The sequence below is a fragment of the Primulina tabacum genome, chromosome 9 (genome assembly GCF_025594145.1).
Source record: "Primulina tabacum isolate GXHZ01 chromosome 9, ASM2559414v2, whole genome shotgun sequence".
NCBI lineage: Eukaryota > Viridiplantae > Streptophyta > Magnoliopsida > Lamiales > Gesneriaceae > Primulina > Primulina tabacum.
Window position 1 is genome coordinate 36,999,877 of NC_134558.1, and position 12,483 is coordinate 37,012,359.

General features: G+C 33.8%; 1 protein-coding gene and 2 pseudogenes across 4 annotated transcripts; 1 reads left to right on the top strand and 2 right to left on the bottom strand.

Moving 5' to 3' along the window:
• Window positions 1-1,780: 1,780 nt before the first annotated feature.
• Window positions 1,781-5,215, bottom strand: LOC142555745 (WAT1-related protein At5g47470-like; annotated as a pseudogene).
• A 510-nt stretch (window positions 5,216-5,725) lies between these two features.
• LOC142556381 (putative pentatricopeptide repeat-containing protein At5g47460) lies at window positions 5,726-8,560 on the top strand (annotated as a pseudogene).
• A 219-nt stretch (window positions 8,561-8,779) lies between these two features.
• On the bottom strand, window positions 8,780-11,833 carry LOC142555746 (protein NONRESPONDING TO OXYLIPINS 2, mitochondrial). 4 transcript variants are annotated; one of them, XR_012822454.1, is made up of 4 exons: window positions 11,584-11,833; window positions 11,271-11,389; window positions 9,196-9,370; window positions 8,969-9,093 (listed from the first exon to the last, which is right to left on the bottom strand). XR_012822454.1 is itself a non-coding variant. In XM_075666810.1 (3 exons), the coding sequence occupies exons 1-3, from the start codon at window positions 11,730-11,732 to the stop codon at window positions 9,004-9,006; spliced, it is 411 nt and encodes a 136-aa protein (XP_075522925.1). In that variant the 5' UTR covers window positions 11,733-11,833; the 3' UTR covers window positions 8,780-9,003. The 4 variants fall into 4 exon arrangements, 3 of the variants coding, with proteins under 3 accessions (XP_075522925.1, XP_075522926.1, XP_075522927.1); XM_075666810.1 differs by lacking the exon at window positions 9,196-9,370 and having other exon boundaries at window positions 8,780-9,093; window positions 11,218-11,389; XM_075666811.1 differs by lacking the exon at window positions 9,196-9,370 and having other exon boundaries at window positions 8,804-9,093.
• Between the last annotated feature and the right edge of the window lie 650 nt (window positions 11,834-12,483).

Sequence of the window (12,483 nt, forward strand, 5' to 3'; positions counted from 1 at the left end):
CATAAAATTGGTTAGACATATCAGGTCGACTCACACCTAAAATAGTGGATTATGTTGGTGATTTCCCAATAAAACAACGAGGTGGGTCGGCCTGTCCCGTTCAGACTAATGGCGGGTTGTGAGTCAACTCGTCTCACTAGGTCATTTTAACATCTCTATATAAAAGTGTGGTTTTTGCATACAATAGTTGAAATGCTCTAGCATTTATTTGGAGGGAGCCGAAGGTAAGGCGATCTTCTTTTTATGTTCTTCGCCTGGTTAGCAGTTCAAAGTATTTATGTGCTGCTCCGTACTATTTGCTCTATTTTTTTTTTATAATACTCTATTTATATATATATAGTTCGATTTTCTTTCTTTTGTTGACCTGCAAAAACAGATTATGCGGACATGTGTACTATGATGAAGATGAAAATATTTTCTCAAACTTAATTATTTTGGTTATTTTCACCAATGTTATACGAGAAAATTATAAGAGATTTAACTATTTTAGCTGCGTTTGGTTATGAATACGAGTATGATCAAACAAAGCCATGCAGATGAAAAAAATATGACAAAAACTTATCTGAGACGGGCTCACGACTTATATTTTATGAGACACATGTCTTATTTGGGTCATCCATGAAAAAATATTACTTTTTATGCTGAGAATATTACTTTTTATTGTGAATATCGATAGGGTTGACCCGTCTCACATACAAAGATTTGTGAGACCGTCTCACAAGAGACCTACTAAAAAAATATCAACTTAAAAACATGGTATCAGCTACAAGTTTATCCCTAACAGTTGTTTCGGTAAATTTCCAACATTTTCATATGCTTACAAAGTGTTGTCTGTGAAACAAAAATACACATTGCAGCAATTTATATCGATATGAGAAAACTCGTTTACATCCCCTGCTGTGTTTGTTTCTTTCATAAATAACAATCACATAGATACTGCTAGTTGATGAATACAATCGTCTGGTTCGAGTTCATGTTGTTGCCAACGCGAACTCGCACTTCTAAGCATGCGTGCGACACATCTCCACGACATTTTTTACTCTCGGGATCCTACTTAAATTAAATTTTCTCATCCTTAAAACTAGTCATATCAACATAATAGAGGCTTCTCCACATCGTGCTCACTTTCTACTGAGTTATTGTCATCATCGATGCCTTCGTTCCCTTTCGCCCAGAGCACGAAATAGAGACCGGTGAACATGAGGCACATACCTGCAAGGCTGGAATTCAAAAGGGTCTGACTCAATACTTTCCAGAATTTTCAATCATATTTTCTTGATTCGGAGTATTGACTGAATATACCTCCCTATGCTAATGGATTCTCCCAAAGTTATTACTGATAGTGCGACGGAAATGACCGTAGCAAGGGGGTTAAAATAAAAATCATTTAAATAGATTATTTGATGTAAATAAGAAATTAAAATATTTTTAAAATTTTATTAACAATTTATTGAACACAATTTATATCGTCATTATATTTAAAATATTTCCAACCATATCAAAAATTAAATATACTATTAAAAATTATTTGTATTTAATTAATTAAACTTTAAAATATTTTCGATTGGATATATATAAGTTCGCACAAATTTGAATCAATTTAGAGTGATGGACTAATAATAAGCATCAAATCTTATATAAAGTGATGTTACAAATTATTTAACATCAATTAAAATAGAAATATTTTATAATTAACTTAGTTTTTTTCACACTTTGTAATGAAAATTTTTCAATAGAAATAGTTGACTTGCGGTCTCTTCTTTATTAGCGGGAAGAAGACTCAAGATTCACCATCTCACATCAACCGATGTGCTTTGCTTTCCAATGTTCCTAGTGAAATTAATATTAAGCTTATTAAATTACTCATATCATGTGATAATAAAATAACAATGAGAAATGAAATATAAGTTGATGAAAAGAAACATTTATATTCAAGTCATCAACCTACAAATCACTTCCGTTCCGTTCCGTTCCGTGCCGTTCCGCGTGTCCCGTTCCGTTCCGCCATTAAATCCCCGTTTTCGGTATATGAAACGCCGTTACAAGCCATCAACCTACACACTCCGAACCTCGTCAAGGTTGCATCCGTTCCGGCCGTTCCGACGAACCATGATCAACATGGAATTACCAAAAGAGAGTAGCCAATGAGTTGTTGAATAGTTAGCAAAGGCCATCCAGTATCCCATCCATTATCTTCAATCATCTGAACCATGGTAGTAAGAACCACACCAATGAGTGATGTTATTGCACACAAGGATATCGGGGCCGGAAAATCACGTAAAGTTGTAGCCTAAAACGTGCGGGACAAAAGTTACAATCTATGTTGCTCCTCCTGATATAATGTGTTTACGCATCGACGTTCGTACTTGTAAAACGATTTGACTTGACAACACAAAAATAGCTGCAATTAGATACATGCAACCGATCAAGGTTTGTTCGTCGTAAGTGTTATTAGGTGGTGAAGACGAATTCGAGACTTGAGCGTCCTTCGCCGATGGGTATTGCACCGTGCTTTGCATCAGACTCGTTAAAAGTGCTCCAACAACACAGAGTAAAGTCCCTGCAATCTTGGGCTCTGCTGTATATGCTTGTCAACTCTATTTTCTCTAACCTGCAATGGATTTTAACCTTTATTAGAAAATGGAGGATTCAAATGTTCATCTTTTTCATGATTAATTAGGCTGTTTTAGATTATTAGTATGATGATAATGGGGAGAAATGGGATTGACCTGAAAGCCCAGGCAATACAAAAGATAAGTCCTGGTGCAAGATTTGGCATTGCTGTGGCCATAGCTGGTGAAGTGAGACTGACACCTTTCATGAACAGAGACTGAAATACAGTCACACTGAAAACACGAACAAAAGATTGGCATTACACTGTATCTGTTAAAGCATAAAACTACATAATACTTCGCCAACTTTAGAACTCTGCATTTTATTTTTATTTTTTTTTTGTCTGGTATATTCAACAGCGCATTTAGGGAAAATGACAATTTTAGTTACGTAATTTAGTTTGTTTTGATATTTAGTTTCATAAGTTGTCAATGTTTAGCTTTAATTCAATAACTTGGAATTTTTTTTGTCTTTTATTTGCCAAAAGCCACTAACTCATTCGAATATTGTTTATCTGATATCGATGTTCTTCTACGTAGCTCATGTATCGAAAATAAACTCATATTACATATCAAAATAAATCTAAACAAAAACAAAGGAGAGAAATAAAGCAAAACGACAACTAATATTTCAAAATATAAGGAAAAAAGATTGTTGTTTCCATTTATTTTTGTTTAGATAGATTTTAATATGTATAATACGTGTTTTATTCTGACCATATGAGTCATGTAAGAAAATATTGGTTTCAAATAAAAATCAAGACAAAAAAAATTAAATTAATGGATAAAAACCAAACTGACGAGTTACTGAACTAAAACAAAAAGCTGACTATCTTGCATGACTGAAATTGCAATATTCCTGCACATTTATGTTTGAAGTAGCCAAGAGAATGTGAAATTACATCATATAATACCAAATAAAGTCATTGTTGAATAGAAGATAATACGAATAGCACATGCAGCATGGATTCAATCAAATAATTACTGCGACTTTTAGACACCTAATGTCTAATGCTGATGATATATATATATAGGAGACGTAAGATTACTATATTGCCTATTTTGAAGTTAAGCGTTCTCCTCATACTATGATAGCTAAAAAATTTAACAAAAAAGCCTTGAGTAACAGTTGATCGAGTTGATCGAAAAGTTCTTTCAGATTAGTTGTTCCAATTAATTAATTTATTTATTCGGCTTCAACTTTCAACTATGTAAACTCTTAGATTTTTATGCCGGCGCCGTCGTTGAAAATTCTGGATTTTTTTATAAAAAAAATCCTGGAATCTACAACGACATGATGATAATGTTGAGTGTATATATATGTAAAAAGATGCAGTAAACAAGTGAAAAATAGAAGAAGAAACGTCAACCTACCCTCCAAAAGAAAGTAAAAGAAGTTGAATCCATAACTTTACACTGAATTTGGTAGGCCATTGCTTCCTGCAAACATATTCAACATAATCCAATATATATAATTATTTAAAGCAATTGATTTTTCTTTTCTTTCATGGTATAATTTCATCAAGTAAATCACATTTCTTAATATTAAAAACACGCATGTCATCAATGAAATTATTGTGTATTCATACATCATTGGATACATGAAAACATATACAAATTTCACGCAAAATTCAGACAAAACAGACGAAGAAACAGCATAGAATAAAATGGACTTGCCTTCCAAAGAAGATGGCTAGAGGAGAGAGTAAAACAAATGTGGCAAATGCAGAAAAAATGACAAGAGAAGAAGGCTGAAACCCAAGTTTCAAGAGATAACTCAGCAAAATTGAGTTCCCCGCATACATGAACTGAACTATTATCAATCCCACAATTATTCCAACATCTTCAATCCACTGCAGTTTCTTCCAGTTGCCCATCATTTTTAAGCAAATCCCCCTTGATGAATCTTGCTTGCATGCCTTATTATTGAAAAATTCTCTTTTAAAAAATAAAAATCTTGTAATAATAAACCGACAATTTTGGCAAAAATATAACTCCTGCAATGAACCAACTTTTTAACAATTCATTTCCTTTTTTGGATATCTCAGTCACTTTCTTGAGATATGGGAATGTCTGCAATTTTCTTGCAAAGCCATCCTCATAAATAAGTTTTTTTTTATGATTAATGAAGAAACAAGCAAAGATTATCTCCAGAAAAGGAAGGTTTTCAATTATGGAATTAGCCTCGAAGTAGAATGATTAATGGAAGGTTGAGGGTGTGAAGTTTTTGGACTATGAAAGCCGACAGATACAAATGGTTTAACTTTTAACCTCTCTTTATGGAGCAAAGCAAGGATTCCCTATAACGTTGGAGCAAATCTCTCCCACCCCATGCTAAAAAAAAATCTCTCCCTACCCTTCTCACTTATTTACACACAATAATGACCATTTGTAATGGTAACACTTGTGTAAATATTAAAATTTCATGCATTATACCCCCAAAAACTAAAAATAATACCAAGATATAAGAGTGAACATCTTAGAAATTAAAAAACACCCACTTTTTTGCTTGTATTGGATTCCTTTAATACCTATGTGAAATAAAGTTAGATCATTTAAAAAATAATAAGTTTTCTAAAAAAATAGCTATCATAGCTTTTTTTTAATTTCCAATAGAAATCGCAATCATTATCGTTTGATTTATAGCTGTGTTCTAAAAAGTCCGCTTAAGCTCTGCTTAAGTGCGCTTAAGCTTGAAGCTCGACAAAAATGCCCCGTTTCGGAGAAAAGCGGTTAAACTGTAGTTTGACCGAATTAAGCGTAATTAAGGCGTTTAATTAAGTGTGTTTAAGCACAATTAATCGCATCTATTTATTTTTAAATTTTTTATTTTGAAGGTATGTCTTTTTATTTTAAAATAATAAATTAGGTTTATAATTTATATGTTTATTTTTTAATTTTAATTATGATTAAGCATGTATGATAATTATTTGACAAGTATTTAGCATTTTTTAATGTGGTCTAGTTGCAAAAACAAATAAAGATTGTAATTTTGAGATTTTTATGCTTTATAAATATGAAAATTAATGCATCAGACTTAAATTTATCATATTTATGTATTATTTTATCTATTTATTGGTTTGAGATAATTATAATTACATTAAAGATAGAAAATGCTTTTTCACCCTGTGCTAATCTCGCTTAAGCTTGAAAAGCTTGGAGCTCGACATTCGCGCTTCGAGGCACTTCACGTTTTTTGGAACCTTGATTTATAGTGAGTAAATTATTGAACTCATGCCATACTTTTTTAATTAAAATTTATGATGATACAACTTATAATCATTGTCGTCATTTTGATTCACACCAACGACTCATGCAATAACGTACAAATCATGCATGATAGATCAACCACGACAATGAAACCCGTTTACTTAACTAAATAATTCTTGAGCCGACTGTAACTAATCTTGAATTGTAAAAGTGGGATCCGTGCATGTACTAATACTGGTCTGTTTTTTCATGGCCAACAGCTTCATTGCCACATTCTGAAATCTGGGTTCGATTCCGATGTATTTGTCTCCACGGATTTGATTAATTTTTATGTCAAGTTTAACCGCGTAAATGATGCGCACAATTTGTTTGTTGAAATTTCTGATCCAACTGTGGCTTCTTGGAATTCATTAATTTCCGGGTATGTGAATCATGGGCAGTTTCGAAAAGCTTTAAAGGTGTTTAATCAATTAGAAAACTCCAATGCTTTTGCAGACTCGTATTCGTTTACTGCTGCTTTATCCGCTTGTGGACAACTGAGTAGAGTTCAGCTGGGAAGATCGGTGCATTCTAAGATTGTGAAATACGGCGTGGGGTGCAGTGTTTTTGTTGCTAATTGCTTGATTAACATGTATGGAAACTGCGGTTTCACCATGGAGGCAACGGCGGTTTTCCAAGAAATGGTTGAGAAGGATAATATTTCTTGGAATTCAATTATTGCAGCAAATGCTAGAAATGGGAAACTTAAACAGGCATACACTTTTACGCTTCAGATGCCAGAAGCTGATACAATCTCGTACAATGAACTGATTGATGGCATTGCTTGGTATGGAGTTATAGACGATGCTATTACTGTGTTATAAAAAATGCGAGACCCAAATTCATCTTCATGGAATTCGAAAATAACAGGGATGTGAACCAAGAAAGAGGCAGGGAAGCTCTAGACTTTTTCTGCAAAATGCATTTGTGTGGTGTCCGTAGGGATGAATTCACGTTCTCAAGTATCTTACGTGGCATTTAGGGATGTAAACGAACCAAACCGTTCGTGAGCTATTCGAAGTTCGATTCGATAAAAGCTCGTTTGAGCTCGTTTAATGAGGCTCATTAAGATAAATAAACCAAACTCAAGCTTTACAGTATTCGGCTCGTTAGCTCGTGAACATGTTCGTTGGTAAGTTCATGAGTAATCTTTTAGATGAAAAAATAATAGTTTTGATATTTGATTTATTGATTTTGCATATTATTTATGAAATAGATAGAAAAATCTATTAAATTTATTTATTATAATAAATTTACAAATTTTAATAAGAATAATATATTTTTCTAATTTACTTTTTAATTAATTTAATGAAAATTTAAATGTATAATTCATATTTATTAAGGTTGTTTAGGCTCGATAAAGGTTTGAATAAGCTCGTGAGCCATGCATATATTCCTTAAATAAAGCTCGAGCTCGACTCGATTATAAACGAACCAAGCTCAAACATTCAAGAGTTCGGCTCGACTCGACTCGACTCGATTACATCCCTAGTGGCATTGCAAGGTTGGCTGCAACTACATGGGGTGTTGAAACATGGTTTAGATGAATATATTGTTGTTGGTAGTGCTCTGATTGACATGTATTTTACGTGTGGGCAGATAGAGGAAACTGGAAAATCATTTCACTCACTTCCGGAAAAGAATTTGGTTACATGGAAAGCAATGATATCGAGATATGCTCAAAATGGTAACTTCAGAATGGTGATTCATCTCTTCGAGAAGTTGAAAACAATGAGAAATTTACAGCCTGATGAAATCACTTTTCTCAATGTATTTTCAGCGTGTTGGCATATTAGGATCCCTCTGAAGGTAGCAAACCAGTTCTTTGAATCGATGGTTAATGAATATATGATTGTGCCTACGCCAAAGCAATGTTCTTTAATGATAAGGCTCCTGGATCAAGGACACTTGAACAAGGCCAAGGATATGATTAAAGAACTGGGATATAGTTCCTGTGGAATGGTTTGGAAAGCATTTCTCAGTGCTTGTGTCACCAGTGGGAATGTAGAAGTGGCAGAGGTGGCTGCTGCAAAAGTAATCGAGTTGGAGAACGATAACGAGTTTGTTTATATGATGATGTCTAACATCTATGCCTTTAATGAAAATGGGGTGATGCTTGTGGCGTGAGGGACATGATAAAAGAGAGAATGGTGACAAAGGAAGCTGGTTGTAGCTGGATAGAAGTTGAAGATGTGATCCAACATCCTCAATGATGTGATATGCAGATGTTAATTGATGCTAATATATACATGATTTTCCCAAGGAAACCTGTTATTGTTCCACTTTGTGGGATAAAGCTTGTGAGAGGCCATTTTTTGGGTTTGAACCATTACGCGTTGTGCCTATGTTAGTAAGGACGAGATAGCAAATTGCCTCAAGGTGCTCGAAATTTGATTCTTACAGGAACTTGGATCTCTCGTTCTGTCAAATCAACTATGAATCAGAGTGTGGGATGCAAAGTAAGGAGAGAGGGGGGCGGGGGGGCAAAGTAAGGAGTTAGCCCAAAGATGTAAATTTTGGTAGTGTTCCACCTTCCTTATCCGAGAATGATTTTAACTCGAGTGTCATATAAGCAACTTTCCTATGCATTAGCAGTTAGCTCACAGCCTGATATGATTTTGGAAAGGCGATATTGCCACCATTGTTTAACAAAATAGATAGATAAAATGAGTAAAATAAAAAACTAAAAATAGATAGATAGTAAATATATATATATATATATATATATATATATATATTAGGCTAGAATTAACATTAATATTTCTCATGTATTAATTCCATTATTTCATTGCAAATTTCTCAAATGAACAATCCAAAATAAATTTATTTAGTGTTACTATTCATGGTGTTCTCATGATATCACAGATTCTCAACTGGAAATTGGGAGAATATAACTTTTTATGTTTGTGTACGTCTTCGAATGACACAAGAAATTACCTAGAGCAACTTTTAAGAAATAGGTTAAGTTGGTCAGCACATGGAGTAGTTTTCTACTTCAACACATTCACATAATACTATATATAACATAGATACCATATAAGATAATAGTGAGATTCAACTCGAATCAAATTTTGTTAAAAATTATAATTTTTCAGATGACGGATGTTTTTCGAATATATCGATACCGCGTGCCGAGATGTACTTATGACAAAATGTAGTTTACCCATTCAAATGAAGATACCCTCTGTTGCAATCTGCGAGCAAAGTCACCTTGGAACCGATAGACCCAGCTCTGATACAACGAAAAACAAAGAGCTCTATGTCAGAAAAACGGACGTGCAAAGGGCCAACCATCTCCAGAAACTTAAATAAGCACCGATGTTTAAACACAAACCCCATTAGTATACACGCGATTGCACAAAAGCTAAATCAGCAGACATCTTGGTAAGTATGTTGACGATAGTTAATTCTAAACATCCTTAAAAGGTCATGGAAATATCTTCAGGATCAACTTTACAGCAATTGACTCGGCCATACGCCTTGTATTTCTTACGTTCCATCAGTTTCATCTGGAGAAAGGAGAACTATCATCACTATTTTTACCAAACCCATAAATAACACTGAAATAGAACTTGATACAATTATATTCACAAGCCGGAATCTGGTGAACTTCTCTTCCTAGTCATCTCTAGATATGAATAAAACCATATTGATCCTTGATGCTAGCCAGAAATAATCAAGGGATTGGTGGTCCAGTAAGTTAGCTTAAAATAGATCAATACATTTTGGGTTGATAGCACATGTTCAACAATTAGCAGTACTTGCATTTAAATTCATTACTCCAGTTATCTTATCTAATTTCAATATCAATTATTAATGACCCCAAAAGAAACTATAGATTCGGTATAGAGCCTAAAAACACCACACAAATGGAACACTTTTAAAACAAATTCTAATTTATAATTTCCAACTGTGTTTACCAGGCCAGTAGATGTTAGAATACCTGCTGCTAGAAAATTAACAAGATATGATTGTTGAGATTCAAGTTTGCACAAAACCACCAGTAAAATTTCAACATCGACAAAATCATGAAGCCATGTACATTTTACAAAAGAAAGGAAGGCGAGATATTGTGATCTTCGTGTCTATGAGTCTATCAAACTGATATTTTTCCTCGAGGCTGCTAGTCAACTGTCAAAAAGGCAATGCAACAAATCATAACGGAAGACCTCACAAAAGTCTGGGATTTATATAACCATGTGGAAACTCATGTGATTGCAGATCCAAATATTCCAGTTAGATAGCTGATAAATGTGTTTCACCCTAAAAGATATGCCCACGTAATTCTTCAGGGAAGCAGTGCCCTGTAACAATACCTAAGAATAGATCAAGTGAACGAAAAACGACAATGCATTCGTATTTCAGGAATTTTTTAATCATTTAAGTCATTACAAGGTCTAGAAATTCTTAAATCATCTGAACTTGACTCTCCCTGTACAATGTGCCAAACTTCTATCGACATTGACAAACTCTCGAGACTAATGTAATCGTAATGAAAACTTTTGACTTCATCAATTCATGCCCTGCTAAGCAAACTAGGGCCACTGAAATTGGATGGTTCACAAATTATGGGTAGGACCGCTGGGAATTATTGAAACGATGTCTGTGAATCAACTAACGAACTATAAATTTATTTGGGATTATTGTAAAGGCACCCTTTAAAAGTTAATTCAATTGTCACATGTAATTAAACGCTTAAGAAAGTGAATGTGTGCTAAAGCTTTCATAATCACACACAGAAGCTACAGATATTGGTCAAAAAGGCTATCTACGGGAATGGGAAGATATAACACATGAAATGGGTTCAACGTCATTGTAGGTAGTGTTAAGAATTAACTAAAAATACAGAATTTTATGCACAGATCAGTAACTGGGGCTACTAAAACTTGATGGGGGCAAACTTGCAATTTTAATCTACATCTACAGGAGGTGTCATTGTCAATTAATATCCTGCACCCATTTTAGTTTCAATCACATAACAATCAACTAACCTTTTTAAAATGATTATTCAGACAGATACAACCTATTTCCTCTTGCTGCCCACAAATGATTCTCCAAATTAATGTACTTTTCTCATTAAATCATTCCAATTCCAAACAAGCATAGGTGCAGATTTAATGATTTGAGTCTATAAAGTTGATGAATTTTTTATTTATTGTGATATTCCATCTACCTCCCACGGTCAAGAATTTCAAATTCATCGCTGAGATTTCTTTAACTTTTTTCAAATTGAAATTGTATAACATCTGTCATAAATAACAAGGAGTGTTAATAACCCTTTTTAGGTGCAAACATACACTCCATAAATCAACCAATAGAGCATAAATGCCGGTAGCTGACAATTTTCATTATTTACGATAAACAGGACAAAGAGACTCCAGGGATTTTGAGAAATGCAGCAAAGTGTACCCTGGGAAAGAGCCCTACAACTCCGAGAAGATGGGCTCAGGCATGACGTCATCCTTGCCATTGCCACTGCGCTGTGCAGAGGAAGCATGGATGCCACGCTTCCCAACTCCGCCGGCGTCCTAATCCGCAATTTTCATCAATTAATAACAGATTTAGTGATAGCAGTGAGTTTGATACAATCGAAATCGATGAAAACCAATTCAAATTTTGACAGCAGCACTGCTTGAATCTTGATAAAAACACAATACGCCAATGTTCAACAAATATTAAAATATAAAAATGGAAAAAGGGAAGGAAAAAAAAAAGAACAAACCTGGAAACAAAGAAACGGCGAAGGGGTGAGGATACAGAGGGTGTTCTTGAAAACGACGTCGTGCTTGCTTTTAGATTTGGCTTCAAAATGGCGGATTTCAGGTTAGAAATGGAAGCTCTGTTGAAAACACGGCAGCATTTTGAAGCCATCTTCGACGAAAGACAAGCGTACGGTACAGTACACAAGTACACAACTAAATAATTCCGGCGACACTAGCGATTTTTGTGATTGATGAGCCTGAAATTTAGAGGGTTTTTTCAAATAAAAAAAGAAATTATATCTATATTTTTACTTTTTATTGACATTGCCTAAAAATTATTTTGTTTTTTAGGATGAAAGTAAAAATTTACGTAAGACGGTCTAAAAATTTGCGTGAGACGGTCTAACGAGTGTATTTTATGAGACGAATTTGTTATTTAGGTCATCCATGAAAAATTATTACTTTTTATGCTAAAAGTATTACTTTTTATTGTCAATATCGGTAGGGTTGACCCGTCTCACATATAAAGATTCATGAGACCGTCTCTCAAGAGATCTACTCTAAGAGAAATAGAAATTTCGTTACACATTTTATATATATATATATATAAGTCAAAATGTACGACCTTTTTTTAAAACAAGGAATGGCATCCCTTCCTAGCAATTCACATTTATGTTGTTAAAAAAAAAGGTGACAAGGAAAAAGAGCTTACAAGTTTCAATAATTTCATCCATATGTTGTCTCGTCCAATAAATTTTATATAATAAAAATTTTAAAAACTTTAATTTTAAAAAAATTTGGAAAGCCAAAAAGTTACTATTATTATTTTCTTAAAAAGGCCGTTATTTAATTTCAATAATTAAAATCGATCGGTCGGAGAAAATAATATTTTGACAAAAAATAATATTTTTTCATAAATC

Bases quoted from the DNA above. Each gene is read 5' to 3' on its own strand.
- LOC142555746 (XM_075666810.1), bottom strand. From the start codon at position 11,732: ATGGCTTCAAAATGCTGCCGTGTTTTCAACAGAGCTTCCATTTCTAAC. The intron at 11,390-11,583 runs GTTTGTTCTTTT...ATTGCGGATTAG, and splicing joins CGCCGTTTCTTTGTTTCCAG to GACGCCGGCGGAGTTGGGAA. The intron at 9,094-11,217 runs GTAAATAATGAA...TCGTTGTATCAG, and splicing joins GTCTCTTTGTCCTGTTTATC to AGCTGGGTCTATCGGTTCCA.